Consider the following 19,676-nt stretch of genomic DNA (forward strand, 5'->3'; position numbering starts at 1 on the left):
TTTTTTATTAGTTATTGTATTTGGTGTGATGGGGTGATGATTTGTGTTGCAAGTTCTAGGGGGTTCTAAGTTTTCTTTTACACATGTAAATAGTTAATTTAAAAAAAAGCTGAAGAGCAGTAAAAATTTAACTTAATAAACATTTATAATTGCTTTAAATATTTTGTTTGTTCTTTTGTTAAATGGTCTCTCCCTCTCTCTCCATGTATACTGGCAACACTGGGAACATAATCTTTCCACTCCAGTTAGCAGAGCAGTCACTAACTGGGAACTGCTTGCTGTCAATGACTGTACTGTAGTGTCAATACTCACAGCATAGTACTGCAAACACAATAATAGTGTATATATAATAGATCTTGTAGTGTTAATTTATCAGGCTTTTTCTATTAATGTTTCCGTGCACTGCCAAGACTGGAATAGAGTACTTATTAGTTATTATTATTATTTATTTATAATTTTTTAAAATCTGTATAAACTTTGTTGCCAGAGTGGCGCAGTGTGCGGTTTATAGGGACCGACACACTTTGGTTTAGATTCAGGCAGAGAGCCTGTGCAAGTGTGTTGATGTCTAAATCATGGCCCAACCTTTTTTATTTTATTTTTTTTAATAGATCTACTTCTTGGATACAGATTCATTTGAAGGTCTTCTCAAATAACGAATATGTTCAATTTACCATTTAATCATGTCATTGTTAATAATTAATGATGTTCATGCATGTGAAGACACTGATCGTGTTAATGATTTCCGACAACAGCTGTGAATGAGGATTTAACAAGGTAGGAAACGGAAACATATCAATTTGAGACACTTCATTTGACTTAAATAATTTTTAAATTTCATTTATTTATTTAATATACAGCACATCTTAATGTGGTTAAGATTTACATCAAGACAAGTGTGATCTGATAATAGCTACAAAACATATTAGCTGGTGCTAAGGTGAGCTAGTTTTAGAAGAGGCGACTCGTCCACGTTGGTGACTCCTGGTCAAAATGATCGTTTTCTGCCCGAGGAGAAAAATGCACTACTCTATAAATGGCAACTTTGGATTGTAATAAATGTGCTAAATGCCAATGTCACTTATTGAAATACGCCTCTAAAGTGGTTTATTGCTTAAACTTCCTTGCTGGTGTTACTATATTCGTGAAGGTATGCGATCGTAGCTTTTGAATCAGTGAGCAATCAAACTACTAACACGAGTGAATCAATGAACTGTTTGAACTGAATCGGAGCAATTAAACTACTAGAACAATGAATCATTTCCTAATAAACTGGATCTGTGATCACTGAGTGAATCACTGAACTGTTTGAAGTGAATCTGTGTGCAATTGAACTAGAATGGGTGAATCATTGAACTTTTTGAACTGAATTTGAGCAATTGGACTACTAGAACAAGTGAATCATTAAACTGTATGATCTGAATACGTGAGCAATTGAACTGTTTGAACGGAATCTGTGAGTAATCAAATTACTGAAACAAGTGAATCATTGTTTACTGAACTGAATCTGTGAGCAATTGATCAACTAAAATGAGTGAATCACTGAACTGGTTGAAATGAATGTGCGCAATTAAACTACTAGAACTGAATCTGAGCAATTGAACTACAGAGTGAACCATTGACCAGTTTGAGCGGAATCTGTGAGCAATTGAACTACTAGAACAAGAGAATCAATGAACTGTTTGAACTGAATATGTGCGCAATTGATCAACTGAAATGAGTGAATCACTGAACTGGTTAAAATATATTCGTGCGCAATTGAGGTACTCAAATGAGTGAACCATTGAACAGTTTGAACTGAATCTGAGCAATCAAACTACTAGAACAAGTGAATTTTTTAAAACTGTTTGAACTAAATCTGTGAGCAATCGAACTACGAGTGAACCATTGAACAGTTTGAACTGAATCTTTGAGCAATCAAACTACTAGAACAAGTGAACCATTGAACAGTTTGAACTGAATCTGTGAGCAATCGAACTACTAGAACAAGTGAACCATTGAACAGTTTGAACTGAATCTTTGAGCAATCAAACTACTAGAACAAGTGAATCATTGAACAGTTTGAACTGAATCTGTGAGCAATCGAACTACTAGAACAAGTGAATCATTGAACAGTTTGAACTGAATCTGTGAGCAATCGAACTACTAGAACAAGTGAATCATTGAACAGTTTGAACTGAATCTTTGAGCAATCGAACTACGAGTGAACCATTGAACAGTTTAAACTGAATCTGTGAGCAATCGAACTACTAGAACAAGTGAATCATTGAACAGTTTGAACTGAATTTGAGCAATCGAACTACGAGTGAACCATTGAACAGTTTGAACTAAATCTGTGAGCAATCGAACTACTAGAACAAGTGAATCATTGAACAGTTTGAACTGAATCTTTGAGCAATCGAACTACGAGTGAACCATTGAACAGCTTAAACTGAATCTGTGAGCAATCGAACTACTAGAACAAGTGAATCATTGAACAGTTTGAACTGAATCTGTGAGCAATCGAACTACTAAAACAAGTGAATCATTGAACAGTTTGAACTGAATCTTTGAGCAATCGAACTACGAGTGAACCATTGAACAGTTTAAACTGAATCTGTGAGCAATCGAACTACTAGAACAAGTGAATCATTGAACAGTTTGAACTGAATCTGTGAGCAATCGAACTACTAGAACAAGTGAATCATTGAACAGTTTGAACTGAATCTGTGCTTAATTGAACTACTAGAACGAGTGAATCATTGAACTGTTTGAACTGAATCTGTGCTTAATTGAACTACTAGAACGAGTGAATCATTGAACTGTTTGAACTGAATCTGTGATCAACCGAACTACTAGAACTAAAGGAATCATTTTACAGTTTAAAGATCTGGACTACTTGAATTGAATGAATCATTGAAAGGTTTGAATCGTTTATATTGAATTGCTGTGTGATGGAAGTGAATGTACTCTTGTTTAACAATATGATGTGAATCAGAGGCTTATTCCTTGCTAATTATTTCTAGTGTATTTGATTGTGTTAAATTATTATTCGTATGCATGTTCGGGGTGGGTCTGAATGTTTTGTTGTAAAATATGTATGAAGAGTCGTTGTATTATGGTGTTGTAAGTGCAAATTGAATAATATATAACACTATCATAGTAAGGAATTCTTGACATTTCAGATGTTCGCATTTAGAGATGATTTGGAGAAGAAATCTAGGACTGATCCAGTTTAAATGTTCAGAGATATGATGTTAGTGATGTCCCTATGAACTTTGAGATTTTCTGAAAAAGGCCACAATGGTTCATTTCAATGAGATGTATGAGATTACAGCTTTCTGAAATGTTAGTGGTTAACCGGAGCAGGTGGTGTAGGTGCGCAATGTGCTGTTGTGTGGAGGTGCTAATCACCAGTAGAAGACTGGGCTTCATTTAAGGCCTGTTCGCCCCTAGGCCACCCATCCCTGCGTGCTGTCCAAGTGGACCCAGGGGGGCTGAATACTCACCACTCACCCAAGTGACCCTTTGTTAACACCGCAAGGTTGCCCAAGTCACCCGAGAAGAGTCTGCAGAGGTTCCATTTGAGGCCAACCCCAGCTCATCCAGAGGCCAGGCCTTACTCCAGGGAGTGTGGCAGCCCTTGCCCTAATCAACAGAATTGTACAAGAAGATTGAGGGAAAGTGAGTCAAAGCAATCAATTAATTCTGATGACACTAAGAAAATCCAAATTTCCATATAATTTAATCACAGGGATTCGGATAGCTGGTTCAGACCTCAACTCACTGTGGTAAGTTATGTTTCGAGAATTAAACTGGCGGGTGAAATTTGTAATATCACCAAGCTTCTACCAGTGCACTTCCCTAAGGTAATGCAAGAACCAATCCGACATCAATCCCATTCAGGATGACCGCTGGGAGCATTAACCCTAAAACATAACAGTAATGAGAGCAATGAGCACATGTAGAGAGACAACATCCTCCATCATGGTGACTTTTCTAATCATCATGTGTGTGTGTGTGTGTGTGTGTGTGTGTGTGTGTTTGTTTTTTGCTCTTGTTTGTAAATTATCATTCAGAATTTGAGTATCTGATGTCTAGGTTGTGTTTTCATCCTTTAATCATCATGTTTAAGCTTATAAAGCTCTTTAAAATCGCGTTTTATTACAGAATAGAGCAGACTCATTAGTATTCGAGTTTTCCACCAATCCTGTGTGTCCTCAGCTGAGTGTGCTTCCGGTCAGGTTTAATCCTTTATATCTCGGCCGTTTTTCATGTTTTGTTTAGATTTTTTCGTTTTTTTTTAATCTGTATATTGTGTAGAATAAAAACTGTCATTACTGATAAAAATATATATATTTCTGTGGGGTTACCGTTTTTGAAACGCATAGCTAATTTAGTCTGGGCACTCACAAGCAGCTGACAGGGGATTGATCAATGACTCTGAGATCTATTAAAAACTTGGAAAATTTATTGGTATAAGACGGAAATTAAATATTCATGAACGTGTCAATATTCTTTAAGAAAGATTAAATAGCAGTATGATGATGCTTGCGTATGCGGAGTTTCTCATATGTATGATCTCTTATATGATCTCTTATATTCGTGCTCAGCTAATGGTGATAATTTCTCATGTAAGGCAAGGCAAGTTTATTTATACAGCACATTTCATACACAGTGGCAATTCAAAGTGCTTTACATAAACAGGAATAAAAGAAACAAGTAAAATAAAAACATAAAAACAGGTAAAATGTGATATAAAAGATTGAAGAAGAGAAAAGCATGATAGTGTGATTGTGGGACGCAGCACAGTGCTCATTCAGTAAAGGCACAGCTGAACAGATGTGTGTTCAGTCTTGATGTGAATGTGCCTAATGTTGGTGCACATCTGATCATTTCTGGAAGCTGACTCCAGCAGCAGGGGGCGCTGTTAGTGGCTAAAAGCTGATTCACCCTGCTTTGACTGAACTCTTGGAACTTCTAGTTTATATGATCCTAAAGATGTGAGTGATCTGTTGGGTTTGTATTCAGTGAGCAGATCTGTGATGTATTGAGCTGCTAGGCTATAGTGTATCATCACTGCTGTACTCATGTCTGATCAGCTGTGCTTCACCATCTCCTGTGTTCATCGCTTCTCCACCCTGTTTTCATGGATTTATACTTTTACGTAACATTATGTAAATATCATGAGTTCATTACTGTGCCGTCATGTAAATTAAGCTGTGATTAGGTGTTTTGAGTTTAATTAAATGAAATATGAAGTGCCTGTAATAAAGTTTTGTGGCTCTTTCATAATTCAATCATTTGCTTTTTGGCTTAGTCCCTTTATTAATCAGGGGTCACCACAGCAGAACGAACCACCAACTATTCTAGCATATGTTTCACACAGCATATGCCCTTCCAGCTGCAACCCATCACTGGAAAACACCCATCACACTCATTCACACACACTACTCAGAAACCCCCACACATGCGCACACACTCACAGCTGTTCAATGACAGTAGAGCAGTGGGGATGTGCAGATGTGGAGGCTGAGATACTGCAGCGGATCATTACTCAGTTCAGAATGTGATCCCTCATACAGGGATCAGCTGACGTGATGTGAAACTTCATTAGTTTGGTCTGATGTCTGACTCCATGCTAAACAGCAGTTTCTGAAGCGCTCAGTGACTACAGATCAGGGGTCACCAACATGGCACCAGGTAGCCTGGAGGATCACATGAGCTGCCCGTGGGCCTGTTATAAAATTAGCTTACCACAGCACCACACTGCATCTAATATTTTCTGCAGCTATTCTTTTTAAATCACACTTGCATTGGTGCAAAATTGAAAATGACAAAGTTATAAAATTATATAAAGTTATAAAGTTTATATTTAAACAACTTTAAAACACTTTCAGACCAATGAAGTGCTGCATACTGACATGAATCTGTTTCCACTCATTGATGACAACTATTGTGAGAAATCAATAACATGATCAGGGTCTTCACATAGATGAATATCATTAATTATTAATAATAACTGAGCAAATTTGTTATTAGGAAGTGTGTGTCAAACTGGTGGCCCTTCACATTAAACCATAGGTTGGAGACCCCTGCTCTAGATATATGGAGGAGTTCAGACACATCCGCATGACCCACACACACACACACACACACACGCACGCATGCACGCATGCACGCGCACGCGCACGCACGCACAGCTTCCTCCTGTTCTCAGAGCTGCTGAACATCACTCGACTATTGCACAATAACTATTCAGTTCAATTATAAAATAAGATTAAATCAACAAGGAATAACATGTTAAAGTGCAGATGGAGGCGCTGAGGCCGGAGAGCAGCTCTCGTGTTCCTGGAGTAAAGGTCTCCTGTCTGAGAGCTGTTCTGAGTTCAGTCACAGTGCAGGCGTAAAGCTGAACAGAGCACAGATATAACGGATTGGAGAGCGCCCGCCGCAGACTCGTCATGTCTGGAGTTTATAGTCATCATGAATATGCAGATCAAGCTGAACACCATCATATTAGACCACACCCACCAGCGAGAGACCAGCCGTGTGCAGCTCTGCAGTCAGGATCACACGCGTGTGTCATATATGAGCTGATGAGATTAAAACCGAAATACACACGACACCCCGAACACCTCCAGCTGGAGGAGGAGCACGGCAGAGTACTGACACACAGCAACAGCGCATGAGGAGAGCTGCGGTGTACAGCTGCACACGCTGAACACACACATGCAGACGCTTCTGTACCGCTACTGCTTAATGTAGACACCTGACCACTGACCACAGCATTACCAGCCGAGAGCGAGACGACCACCGAGACATCACACACACACACACACACACACTTCTGTAACATACAGGACAGCTGCTGTGTGTGTGTGTGTGTGTGTGTGTGTGTGTGTGTGTGTGTGTGTGTGTGTCCTGATGAGCAGCTGAATGACGACAGGACACCGCTCTGCTACCAATCCTTCTTTATTGATCATGAGGGAAGCCGATCAGCGATCAGCGGACAGAGAGAGAGTGTTAGCTAGCGCAGGAGCCGCGGCGTCTGAGGTCTTTGGTCCGAAACGGAGCAGAAAAGCGAGACGGAGGATCACATGACTGAAGGCACTTGATTACAGGTCTCAGATCAGTCCAGAACAAACAAAAGCAGACGTGCCCTATTGGTGAGGAAGAACCAAAGGCCAATCAGAGCGGAGCATCGCAGAACACACGGCCCACGCTGCGCAACACCACGCCGAGCTGACACGAGTACAGGAGCGAGCGTGGAGACGCACGGGGGAGAGGGGGAGCGCACACACACACACACACACACACACACACACACACACACACCTGACATCAGCATGCAAACACAGGCACAGATTCTGTCCAATCAGAGTCTGAGGAAGGCCAGCGGAGGCGGGGCGAGCGGAAGAACAGCGCAGGGAATGAGCAGCGTGAGGTATACGGTGAGCTCGCTCGCGCACGCTAGTGTTGATCATCTGAACAGGAAACGGCTAACACTCATCAGCAGACGCTAATGCTAACGCTAACACTGTGCTCTACAGGAGCAGACGACAGACGAGTGGAGACGACAGCAGGTGAAGAGCAGCGGCTCCGCTCAGGTGTAAACCAGACTCTCTTCATCCCACAGGTGTGTGTGTGTGTGTGTGTGTGTGTGCGCGTCGGTGTGTGCGTGTCACGGGCAGTGTGTCCGCGGTGGCCTCTGTGGAAGCCCGTTGTGGGCGGGTCGCTCAGAGCGATTGGCTGAGGTGTGGGAGGAGCCTCTCGTGCTACTGGTGGGCTGAGAGTTGCTCTGGTGACTGCGGTCTCCATGGTGACGGTAGTTGCTCCGGCCGGGGTTTCGCTCAGGATGCACGCCTCCATTATATCGCTGGTTTCCCTGGTAACCCTGAATGATGCGCCTGTTGCCATGGAAAATCTGCAGCACAGAGAAATACTGCTGTCAGAGAACGCACACACGCACGCACGTGCACACACACACACACACACACACACACACACACACACACAAGTGTCTGCAGATACCCCTGAGCGCACCTGTTTGTGTGGGCCGCCGGGCCGGCTGTAGCTCTGCTGCTGCTGCTGTGGTTCTGCAGGGGTGGAGCCGGTCACGGAGGAGGAGCTGGAGCTGCAGCGAGAGCGGCTGGAGTAATCTGTCTGAGGGTGGTACACTACACACACACACACGGTCAGAAACACACACTCACTCTCTCTGTGTGTGTGTGTGTGTGTGTGTGTGTGTGTGTGTGTGTGTGTGTGTGTGTGTGTGTGTGCGGGTCTCACCGGAGCCGTAGGTCAGTATGCTGCTCTTCAGCGGCTCCAGCTCGTGGCTGAACTTCACCGCCTTCCCCAGATCCTCATCATACTTGCGCTCGCTGACGAAGTGCTGCAGGAGAGACGACCACGCTTACTCCTCATGTGTGCTGAATCTGTGTTTGCTGCATCCGTGTGTGTGTGTGTGTGTATTTAACTGTGTGCTGTATGTGTGTGTGTTAACCTTGATGTCTGCGCGCAGTTCAGTCAGCTGCTCCTCTGTCAGGGATGCTGATTGGTCGGCCAGCCTCTTCAGCTCTTCTGCTCTCTTCTGGCGCCAGTCCAGGATCTCCACTGTCTCACACACACACACACACACACACACACACACACACGCGCACACGCGCACGCGCACACACACGCAATCACTGTGTGACACCTTGGGGAGCAGTGTGGTTATCTGTGTGTGTGTGTGTGTGTGTGTGTGTGTGTGTGTATCGCTGCTGTACTCACGTGCTTCTGCTTTGACTTTGTCCATGTCGGCCAGCAGCGCCACCTCTCGGTCCATCAGACTGAAGAACAGGAGAATGAAGATCAACACAGCTCAGAATCCAAACACACACACACAAGCACACACGCACGCACGCACACACGCAAGCACACACACTCTCAATCATCTGATATAACCCTGCTGCTGGTCAGCGCGTGCGTGTGTGTGTGCGCTTGTGTGTGCGTTTGTGCGCTGAAAGTGAAGCAGCCATGAATGCTCCGAGATTCAGACTGGAGCTAATACACACTTCAGTTTTACACACACCCCAACTTTTATACACACACACACACACACACACACACACACATGTTTGTTTTTGTGAAAAGTGAGGACATCACATAGGTTTCCATTCATTTTATGCAGCCCAAGCCGTATATTGTATTGCCCTCACCCCACCCCACCCCTAAACCCAACCATCACAGGAGTCAGTGTGCAGCATTACTCTCCGATTAAACTCATTCTGTAGGATTTATAAGCATTTTGAGAAATGAGGACGTCACCAATGTCCTCATATTTCACCTCCTTTTTGTAATACCTGTGTCATACCCATGTCATTATACAGATTTGTGTCCTGATATGTCACAAAAACACGTACACACACACACACACACACACACACACACACACACACACACACACACCATCTGAACTCGCAGCTTTACTGATATTAGATCAACTATATAGTGTATGATATAATAAAGTGTGTGTGTGTGTGTGTGTGTGTGTGCGTGTACCAGCTCTGTAGCTCTGCAAACGTCTGCTTGATCTTCTTGATGGAGGAGTCCATCTCGTCTCGCACCAGCACCCGGTAGCGGGACAGAGACGCGGCGCAGCGCTGCAGATCCTTCACTGAGCGCTCCACAGTCGGCCCTGAGGAGCAGAGTGTAATGGCCGAATTACATTAGGACTGAGGAAATGCAGAACTACAACAGCAACACAGGAGACTCTACATGAGCGCTAGATGAAGCGTTACACACACATCAGTAAAGTAAGCCCTGTGCAGAAATATTAAGACCTAGAACAGCGAAATGAAGACTTTAAGGCCTGAAATGTCCATGATTTCATTTGAGACTTTAAGAGCCGCAGACACCCTGTGTTTACTCGATAACAGCAGACCATACAGAAGACTCTTATCACTGATCTGCAGGTATAGTGCGGAGGAACATGTATACAGTACTGATGTGTGTGAAGCAGAAGTTTGTTTGTGTGTGTGTGCGTGTGTGTGTGTGTGTGTGTGTGAAGTGCTGCTCAGATGATGTGTGAGCGACCCGTACAGCTTTAGAGGATGACTGAACCTGTCCGACACCACACACACCAAAAGGGGAGCATTTGGCAGGGAAACACCCAACCCTCAGCCTGATGAAGGTGAGCCGTCCCGTACTGTAGCACTCAGTGGACCGGGCCGTATTAATGCTGTATAATGAACCGGCTCTGCTGCAGTCTGGTGGAGCTGTGCTGGCGGTGCAGCTGATCTGGACTATACAGTGTTTGTGTTTGCAGTCGTGACAGGAAATAAAGCTTTATATGTAACTGAAGGACTTCTCCTCATCCTCATCCACTGAAGGCCAGGCTTTACTCCGGCTCTCAGGATTTAGAGTTAATGAACCGTCAGTGAAACGCCTCAGAGACTGCAGACGGACCCGGCAGCAGCAGAGACTCTTACCGATCTTTCTGCCGGCGGGAGCGTCAGCGGCAGCAGGTGCATTCTGGGAGATCAGCTTGTGCTGCGGCCGGCGGGGCTGATGGACACCAAGCGCTGGGGGAGAAGAGGGGGCGATATCTGCAGAGACACAACCATCAGCACTGCGCGCACACACACACGCATCCACACGCGCACACACACACAGACACTGAACGCACCGGGGGTGTGTGCAATAGGTTCCGGCTCTGCATCCAGCGAGGCAGAGTCCAGTCGTTCGCTCAGGGAGTCCACCGAGTCTCCGTCCGCGACTGCAGAACCGTTGGCATGGAAACCGTTGACCGGGTCCTCACACTCGGGGCCCGGGGCCACTTCCGCCAAGGGGGAGGAGTCAACGGGGCCCTCGCTCTGCGCTTTTGGCTTCTTCTTCTTCTTGGGCTTCAGAGAAACACAGACATGACTATCCAGAACACACAAACACACACACACAATCCACATCACACACTCCAGAACACACAAACACACACTCTAGAACAAACACACACACACACTTTAGAACACACACACACACACATACACTCCATGTCACACACTCAAGAACACGCACACAATCCACATCACACACTCCAGAACACACAAACACACACTCTAGAACAAACACACACACACACACACACACACACACACACTTTAGAACACACACACACATACACTCCATGTCACACACTCAAGAACACGCACACAATCTACATCGCGCACTCTAGAACACACACACACACACACACTCCAAGGGGTGTTCAGACCGTTGTCAATCTGGACTCAGGGCACATGACAGTACCTAAACACAGACTCTCAGTGCTGCATTAGACACCGTCTGTGCGATGGTTCAGTCCCTCAGTTTGGTGTGCATTACCGAACTGAGTTTTAGGCTCGCGGTTCTGTACGGTGCGGTTTGTGCTATTAGGAAAAACTGCCCACAGAACATTTCCAAGAAAATAAACTTTATTTGGCTAAAAACAGCTGACAATGGCACAGCCTCACACACACACGACTGCAGATCTGCCTGCTCCCGCATTCATTAAAGGGTGGGCGTTTAGAGAATTGAACGGTCAAATAAAATCAGGAGAAAAAGCTTCATCTTCCCCTTTACTGTCTCACACACTGACCCCACATCTGAACCCATTATGCAGATAATAACCCAGTCGACACGTCTGCATGACGGAGCACTTCTGCAGTATGGATCTCTCTGTTTGCATTAGGCTGCAGCACAGTTTGATCTGTGATTTCTGTCTGATTTTATCATGACTCCAGTGGGCTCCGGTACACTTATCAGCACCCTCATGGTGAATGAAGCGTCAGCAGAGCGCACGTTCGGCTCTTCTCACCACTGTTCCTGGCAGAGCGCGAGTAAACGGAGGGAATAGCGGGAGCGGTCGGGTGCGGAGGAACACCCAGCAGGAGCCAGACTGAAGAAACAGACCTGCTGTATATCCGCGTCCGTATGGGTCGCTTCTGGGTCTGGACACGGACCTCAACCTGCCTATTAGTGAGCACTGAACTAGGCCATCTATCCAACAACAAACGGCATTCGCTCCGTTTCTGTGTCTGAATTTATATCGAGTGTCTGAACACTGACGGCAGAGCACTGGGATCTGACCGTGGATCACAGGGCGCACTGAACTGTGGGAAGACAACAGGGCAAGACGGCTTTTACAGAAAACCGCTGCATCCCTACTGCCCACAGCATACTTCTGGACAGGCTGGAAAACTGGGTTGTGCTGTCCGGGACGGTCCTCAAATGATTCAGATCTTACCTTGAAGGGAGAGGTGGTCGAGGTGGACACCCATGACATGTGGAGTCCCACAAGGCTCGATTCCGCCACCTCTCCAGTTCACCCTTTACATGCTCCCTCTGAGCCTAATAATGAGACAGAACCAAATCTCCTACACAGCTCTGCTGATGACCCTCAGATCTACCTAGCCTTACTGCCTAATGACTACAGCCCCATTGACACCCTCTGCCAGAGCAGGGATGAGGTGAACAGCTGCATGTGCCAAAACTGTCTTCAGTTAAACAGAGGAAACTGAAGTGACTGCGTTTGGGAACAGAGATGAGCTTCTCCAGGTGAATGTGTACCTGGCACTAAAGGTCAAACGACAAACAATAAGGTGAAGAATCTTGGTGTGACTCTGGAGTTAGACCCGAGGTTCAGCAGTAAATCAGCACACGATCATCTCACACACTGCAGGAGTCTCCAGCGAGGACTTAGCAGCAGGGTGGATTACTGTAACGGCCTCCTCACGGCCCTTCCCAAACACACAGACAGACAGTTACAGCTCATCCAGAACCTGCGGCCAGGATTCTGAGCAGAACCAGGAAATCAGAGCACATCACAGCTGTCCTCAGGTGTCTACACTGACTCCAGCTACAGTCAGAGCAGAGTTTACAGTATTATTACTGCTCTATACATCACTGAATGGCCTACGAGCTCAATACAGTACAGATATGCTGACTGAACACACACCTGACAGGTCACTCAGATCTTCAGGATCATCTACACCATAAAGTCCAGGAGTTCAGTCAGAGCAGGGGGAAATCAACCTTCAGCTGTAACAGCGCCCCCTGCTGCTGGAGTCAGCTTGCAGACATGATCAGACCTGCTCCAACATTAGACTGAACACAGCGGAGCCTTTACTGAATGAGCACCATGCTGCACACACACACACACACACACACACACAGCTGAGTCTCTGTGCTCTTCTTCAGTCGTTTATCACCTGTTCAACACATCATCTGTTCTCATCACTTTTAATTCTTGTTTCTGTAAAGCACTTTAAGTTACCATTGTGTATTAAATGAGCTATAGAACACACACACACACACACACACCATTATACATGAGGGACAGTCAGTGATCACCCTCGAGTGACACACAGCTAGCACATATTAAACTACAGTCAAGATGTAATGAGGGTAGAGCAGCTCTCAGGATTTCACTCACACACCTGCATCAACCACACACACACACACACACACACACACACACACACACACACACACACACACACACACACACACACACACACACACACACACACACACACACACACACACACACACAGTAACTCGCCCTGGTTAGGAATTTGTGCCCTTTGACCTTAAAAATGTCGATTATTGTACTTCACCCTAAATTACATCACACACACACACACACTTACACACACACTCACACACTTTTTATTTGAAGCAGCAGTTATGGTTCACTCACCTTCTTTTTTCCAGTGACATTCCACTCCTTCAGGATCTCCACGGCACTACCTGACAACACACACACACACACACACACACACACACACACACACACACACACACACACAAACACACACACACACAATTATACATGAGGGACAGACAGTGATCACCCTCGAGTCCTGCAGGTTGACAAGTGATGCATCTCAAAGCAGCAGGTGTTTGACTGTGTGTGTGTGTGTGTGTGTGTGTGTGTGTGTGTGTGTGTGTGTACCTTCCACGAAGGCCTGCACGGCTCGGTCCACACAGTTCTCGAAGTGCTGCAGCACCAGCGCGATCTCGTTGTTGCTCTTATTGGGAACGACGGCGCGTACAGCGTTAATCTGACGGAGAGAAACATCAGTCCAGCAGAAGAACAGCAGTGCGCGCGCGCACACACACACACACACAGACACACACACACACACACACACACACACAGACAGACACACACACAGACACACACACAGACACACACACACACAGACACACACACAGACACACACACAGACACACACACAGACACACACACAGACACACACACACAGACACACACACACAGACACACACACACAGACACACACACACACACACAGACACACACACACACACACACACACAGACACACACACACACAGACACACACACAGACACACACACAGACACACACACAGACACACACAGACACACACACAGACACACACAGACACACACACAGACACACACACACACACACAGACACACACACACACACACACACTGTTCTCACCTTCTCCTTCATCTTCTCGAAGGATCCTCCTTGAGACATCACCATCTTGGAGTGTGTGTCGAACACGACTCCTGACACGTCTGCAGAGAGGAAGCCACACGTCTGATTATTCCCTCAGTCACCTGTGCTCAGGTGCGCCCCCTTGCAGCCGCTCTGCTCACACTACTTCATTCATTGAGCAGAGGTGCAGCGAGACGGCAGGGATTCTCTCATTTTCTCATTTGAACACTCACTGAGACGCAGAGCTTTGATTTGCAAACAAAACTACAGAGCAGAGGCACATTACAGCGCTGCAGCAGAGTGTGTGTGTGTGTGTGTGTGTGTGTGTGTGTTTTAGATATGTCAGTTTTGTTTGTGTGTGTGTGTGTCAGTGTTGCTGGTGTTAGTCACATCTCTAACCTCACCTGTGCAGGTGAGCGACTGACCGCTGTGCATCCCTCAACACTTGATTGTCTGGTTTGGTAGCTTGACTGCGCGAGTAAACAACATGTAGAGTTTGTAAAGCACACGATAGAAGTCTAATATTCAGATAAACCTGCTGCTGTGTGTCGCTCATATCACACACACACACACACACACACACAGTGAGAGGAACTCTACAGTTACAGGTCTTCTTCTCCAAGTGTCCTGCAGTGAGGGCTCTGCTTTATGAAGGAGGCATGCGCTCGGCCACAAGTACACGGAGACGCCGCGCCACATCACATCACAATCAAGATCATTTATACATGTCTTATAAACAACACACACACACACACACACATTACTGGGTTTATCTGGTGTAGATGACGGGATGAGCAAGTGTGTGGATATGCTGAATTAAACAGGAACAGCATGATAGAGGCACACATCTGTCATACAGCGACACTGGAAACATTAAGGGTGAACGCTCTGAAATAATGATTAAAGACAGGACAACACCACTCATCCTCATCACAGCTCAGAGATGTTCAGGACCAGTGTGTGTGTGTGTGTGTGTGTGTGTGTGTGTGTGTGTGTGTTCTTTCTGGAGAGTTTACTTCTGTTCTTGAATAAAGGGCTGGATATGATCAACACTTTTCTTTTCGGACTCTCGAAATAATAATCGACAGATTAATCCATCACTACTGTCAGGGGTGGAGCCAGGGCCCGGGGGCGGGGTTAAAAACCCTGCTTTAAGTGAGAAGGCGGGTGTTGAGGGAGTGTCGCGGACACCGCCCTCTTTATTCTGCCGACTTTATTCGCCTAGGCCGCCTCTATGGACACACCCGCCCTGACCACTGTAGACCACCGCTTTAAGGGACGGTTTCAGTCCCACAGAGAGAGAGTGTGTGTGTGTGTGTGTGTGTGTGTGTGTGTGAGAGAGACAGAGAGAGATCACTCACCCTTATATCCGCTTCTCCTCGCCATCCTCCTGGATGAAGATCTTTAAAGCACTCCTGAAACACTGGATATTCAGAGCAGACCTGAGAACACACACACACACACACACACACACACACACACACACACACACACACACACACACACACACACACACACACACACACACACAGCGTTACTGACTCCTGTCCCTATCCTCAGTCCTGCTCTCTCTCTCTCTCACACACACACACACACACACACACACACACACACACACACACAGCGTTACTGACCCCTGACCCTATCCTCAGTCCTGCTCTCTCTCTCTCTCTCTCTCTCACACACACACACACACACACACACACACACACACACACAGACACACACAGCGTTACTGACCCCTGACCCTATCCTCAGTCCTGCTCTCTCTCTCTCTCACACACACACACACACACACACACACACACACACACACACACACACACACACACACACACAGCGTTACTGACCCCTGACCCTATCCTCAGTCCTGCTCTCTCTCTCTCTCTCTCTCTCTCTCTCTCTCTCTCTCTCACACACTCACACACACACACACACTCGCTGATTCACCTGAACACTAGTGTGTGTTTCTGCTGTTAGACGGATCTGATACAACAGTTCTTCAGTAAATGCAGTCATGAACACATGAAGACCACACACACACACACACACACACACACAGTAACTGACCCCTGACCCTAATCTCAGTCCAGCCGCTGCACTCCTCACACACTCTGAGCTCCAGCCGAGACTGCTCTCTCTCTCTCTCACACACACACACACACACACACACTTTCTCTTTCTCTCTCTCTCTCTCTCTCTCTCTCTCAGGAAACAGAAACCTAACGCGCTCTCACACACGCACGGACTGACGCACACACTCGGCCGTGCGTCAGCGCTCGTTCACACACACACACCTGCGTGCCGCCGAACAGGTGAATCCGCATTCAGGACTAAATATAGTGTTTACTAAAGAGGTGGACAGGTGAACTACTCCCGCGCTCACAACCGGATGAGCAGAGCCCGAGTTCCGGCTCCGTTATAACGCGACACAGCCGGTGAAGTGCAGGAACGGAGAGGAAGAGGAGGAAGAGGAAGATGTAATGTGGCAGTGCACACTACACTACAGTACACTACATAGTGCGCACAGCTGACGCACACGTGACGAGCGCTCATAACAGACCAAACACACACACACACACACACACACACACACACACACACACACACACACACACACACACCTGTATTGCTCCAGAAACGGTGTTCTACTTCCGGTCACTCTCCTCAGCCTTCGTTCCCGCGTTCTGGTTCTCGAGACGGCGCAGGACTCTCAAGCGCGTTCACAGCAGCGGGCGCGCGCTGGCGATGTGGCAGTCTCTTAGCAACGCCTCCGTTAGCCGCCGAGCTAACAACGCCTCCGAGCTAATGTTCGTTAGCGGAGGAACGCGCAGATGAACGCGCGCTGGACGCGGAACGCCGCCGTTCTCCCGCGGATTCTGCTGAGACGCGCGAACGGAAGCTGCAGTTTTTTTCTCGCGGACACGGAAAGCGTCAGATCCCGTGCTCAGTGCGGAGCTCTCACCTGTCGGTCTGCGGGTCTCCGACACACACGCACGCGCGCAGAGACGCTCTTTATTTGCCTTTTTGCGGTCGCTTATACGCGCACGTCTCTCTTTTCTTCCAGCCGGCTCATACGTCACTTCCGCTCGGCCAGTGCGCGCCCCGCACTTCCGCCCTGTTTATATGAGCGCGCGCGGCCGAGCCTGAAGTAAACATTGAGGCGCTGTTGAAGATGAACAACACACACACACACACACACACACACACAGCCTGCCTGAGTTATTGATTATGGATCAGGGCAGTATTAGCCCTACACATGCTGATTAATCTGCTGCATTTATAATAAGCAGAGCTCAGAGTAAGAGCTGGCCGACCTCTGCGGAGTGTGTGTGTGTGTGTGTGTGTGAGAGTGTGTTATACTGATGTGTGGAGCTGCAGGAGCTCCGGGCGGGACAGCACAGGGATAAGGGCGCCGCTTTCTCTGACGCGCCCTGCAGTGAGCAGCAGATCAATAGTCATAATAATAAGCAATAGTCAGATTAATATTAATATCGCGGTATCCGCTGCAGAGCTGAGCATTTCTGAACGCCGGACTCGGGTCTCGCGATACTGCAGCTCGGCGGAAACGGAAGCTCGTCTTTGTTAAAGATGGCGACCCCCTATGTGACAGATGAATCTGGTAAAGCTTTTCTCTCACTAATGTGTCTTTCAGCGCAGTGATGAAGAGTTCCCGCCGCCGCCGCGAGTGTCTGTGATGATGATGAGGATGATGAGAGTGTGTGTGTGTGTGTGTGAGAGAGAGAGAGAACACACACACTCCGCTGGCCGCGCGCTCCCGATCTCTTTTTGTTTCCAAACACGCGCTTCATCACCTCAGCTGGAGGAGGATAACGCGCAGAATGAGCAGGAGGACATATAGCGGAGACCGGCTGAGCGGAGCAAGACTGCGTGTGATGATGAGGGAGAGGAACATCACTGCTGGAGTGTGTGTGTGTGTGTGAGGGGGGGGTTATTTTAAATTATGGTCAAACTGACCGGAACTACTTCTGCATTGAACACTTTACTCCTCCAGCCAATCAGAACCAAGAGCTTCTAGTGTGTAATATTGGTGTGTGTGTGTGTGTGTGTGTGTGTGTGTGTGTAGGGAAGTACATCGCCGCCACGCAGCGTCCGGATGGCTCCTGGAGGAAGCCGCGGCGGGTGAGGGATGGATACGTGCCGCAGGAGGAGGTGCCGGTGTAAGCGCTCGCTCTGACCTCTGACCTCAGATCAGCTGTAGTCTCGGACCCTCGGCCTGAGTTTGTGTGTGTTTGCAGGTACGAGAACAAGTTCGTGAAGTTCTTCAAGAGTAAGCCGGAGCTGCCGCCGGGCGTGTGTGTGGAGACCCCCCCGCAGACACAGACGCAGCCGAGCGACGCCGCGGGCCTCTCCAGAACCGCCAAGCGCAACATGAAGCGCAAGGAGAAGCGCAGGCAGCAGGGGCAGGAGACCAAGCCGGAGCCGGAACTGCAGCCGGAGCCGGAACTGCAGCCGGAGCCGGAGCCGCAGGGCCTGAGCCAGCAGATGCAGCAGCTGGAGCTGAGCGCCTCGCAGGGGCCCGGGGCCGCAGACAGCGCACGCAGACTCAAGAACCTGCGAAAGAAGCTGCGGCAGGTGGAGGAGCTCCAGCAGAGGGTGCTGTCCGGAGAGCTGAAGCCCAGCCAGGAGCAGCTGGACAAACTGGGGCGGGCCCAGGCCCTGAGGGAGGAGCTACAGCAGCTGGAAGCCCATTCGTGAGGCTGACTGCCAATCAGAGCTCTGTGTGTGTGTGTGTGTGTGTGTGTGTTTGTGTTTGTGTTCTTCATCATGAGCAGGAGCGGAGTGTCTGTGCTGGACTCCTGAAGCTGCACAGCGCTGCCGGCTCCATCATCCACATCCACATCATCACACACACACACACACACACACGCACACACGCACACACACTCACACACACTCCTCGGTGTCTCCAGCAGCAGGAGTTGATCATGTAGAGCTGTGTTCCACTAAACAGCAGAGGCGTCTCCTGACTGATCTCGGGTCAGCCGCTGTTTCTGCACCACATATGAGAGTGTGTGTGTGTGAGTGAGATCAGTGATGAAGACCCGTGTGTATCAGTGTGTGTGTGTGTGTCAGTGTGTGTGTGTGTGTCAGTGTGTGTGTGTGTGTCTGGATCATCATGCCGCTCGATATTTTAGACATTATGTGTAAATATGATGTTTCACCA

The 19,676-nt window shown here is 47.4% G+C and overlaps 2 protein-coding genes across 18 annotated transcripts in view; one reads left to right on the top strand and one right to left on the bottom strand.

Annotated features, from left to right (window-relative positions):
- Window positions 1–6,938: 6,938 nt before the first annotated feature.
- spats2 (spermatogenesis associated serine rich 2) lies at window positions 6,939–17,586 on the bottom strand. 11 transcript variants are annotated; one of them, XM_087263941.1, is made up of 13 exons: window positions 17,454–17,586; window positions 15,850–15,930; window positions 14,489–14,568; window positions 13,955–14,063; window positions 13,700–13,749; window positions 10,652–10,868; window positions 10,455–10,571; window positions 9,526–9,661; window positions 8,755–8,813; window positions 8,486–8,595; window positions 8,272–8,374; window positions 8,026–8,159; window positions 6,939–7,906 (listed from the first exon to the last, which is right to left on the bottom strand). In XM_087263941.1, exons 2-13 carry the CDS (start codon window positions 15,872–15,874, stop codon window positions 7,664–7,666), a joined length of 1,383 nt encoding a protein of 460 aa, XP_087120067.1. In that variant the 5' UTR covers window positions 15,875–15,930; window positions 17,454–17,586; the 3' UTR covers window positions 6,939–7,663. The 11 variants fall into 11 exon arrangements, with proteins under 11 accessions (XP_087120067.1, NP_001071194.3, XP_087120072.1 ...); NM_001077726.3 differs by having other exon boundaries at window positions 17,113–17,586; XM_087263946.1 differs by having other exon boundaries at window positions 6,939–7,317; window positions 7,998–8,159; window positions 17,113–17,586.
- Window positions 16,727–19,676, top strand: part of pym1 (PYM homolog 1, exon junction complex associated factor) — a 3,114-nt gene continuing 164 nt past the window's right edge. Inside the window, exons 1-4 of one of the 7 annotated variants that reach the window (XR_015496933.1) lie at window positions 16,746–16,996; window positions 18,576–18,669; window positions 18,748–19,570; window positions 19,604–19,676. The exon at window positions 19,604–19,676 is cut by the window's right edge and continues 161 nt beyond it. Coding sequence is in view for 4 of the 7 variants with exons in the window: in NM_200594.3 (NP_956888.2) it covers window positions 18,080–18,110; window positions 18,576–18,669; window positions 18,748–19,207 (585 nt within the window). In the remaining 3 variants the exon portion in view is untranslated. Of the gene's footprint in view, window positions 16,997–17,641; window positions 18,417–18,575; window positions 18,670–18,747 lie in introns of those variants that run through there. The other 6 variants (XR_015496934.1, XR_015496932.1, XM_087262956.1 and 3 more) reach the window with 6 other exon arrangements.

The sequence above is a fragment of the Danio rerio genome, chromosome 8, assembly GCF_052040795.2.
Source record: "Danio rerio strain M-AB ecotype USA chromosome 8, GRCz13ab, whole genome shotgun sequence".
Lineage (NCBI taxonomy): Eukaryota > Metazoa > Chordata > Actinopteri > Cypriniformes > Danionidae > Danio > Danio rerio.

What these genes read in the sequence shown, in the direction of transcription:
- spats2 (XM_087263940.1), bottom strand. Translation starts at nt 15,874, where the DNA reads ATGGCGAGGAGAAGCGGATATAAGG. An exon ending in TTTGCAGAGCTACAGAGCTG is followed by an intron (nt 8,814 to 9,525) that starts GTACACGCACAC and finishes CCTGTTCTTCAG; the next exon opens with TCTGATGGACCGAGAGGTGG. An exon ending in GTGTGTGTGTGTGTGTGTGT is followed by an intron (nt 7,318 to 7,961) that starts GTGCACGTGCGT and finishes TGCTGATGTCAG; the next exon opens with GTGTGTGTGTGTGTGTGTGT.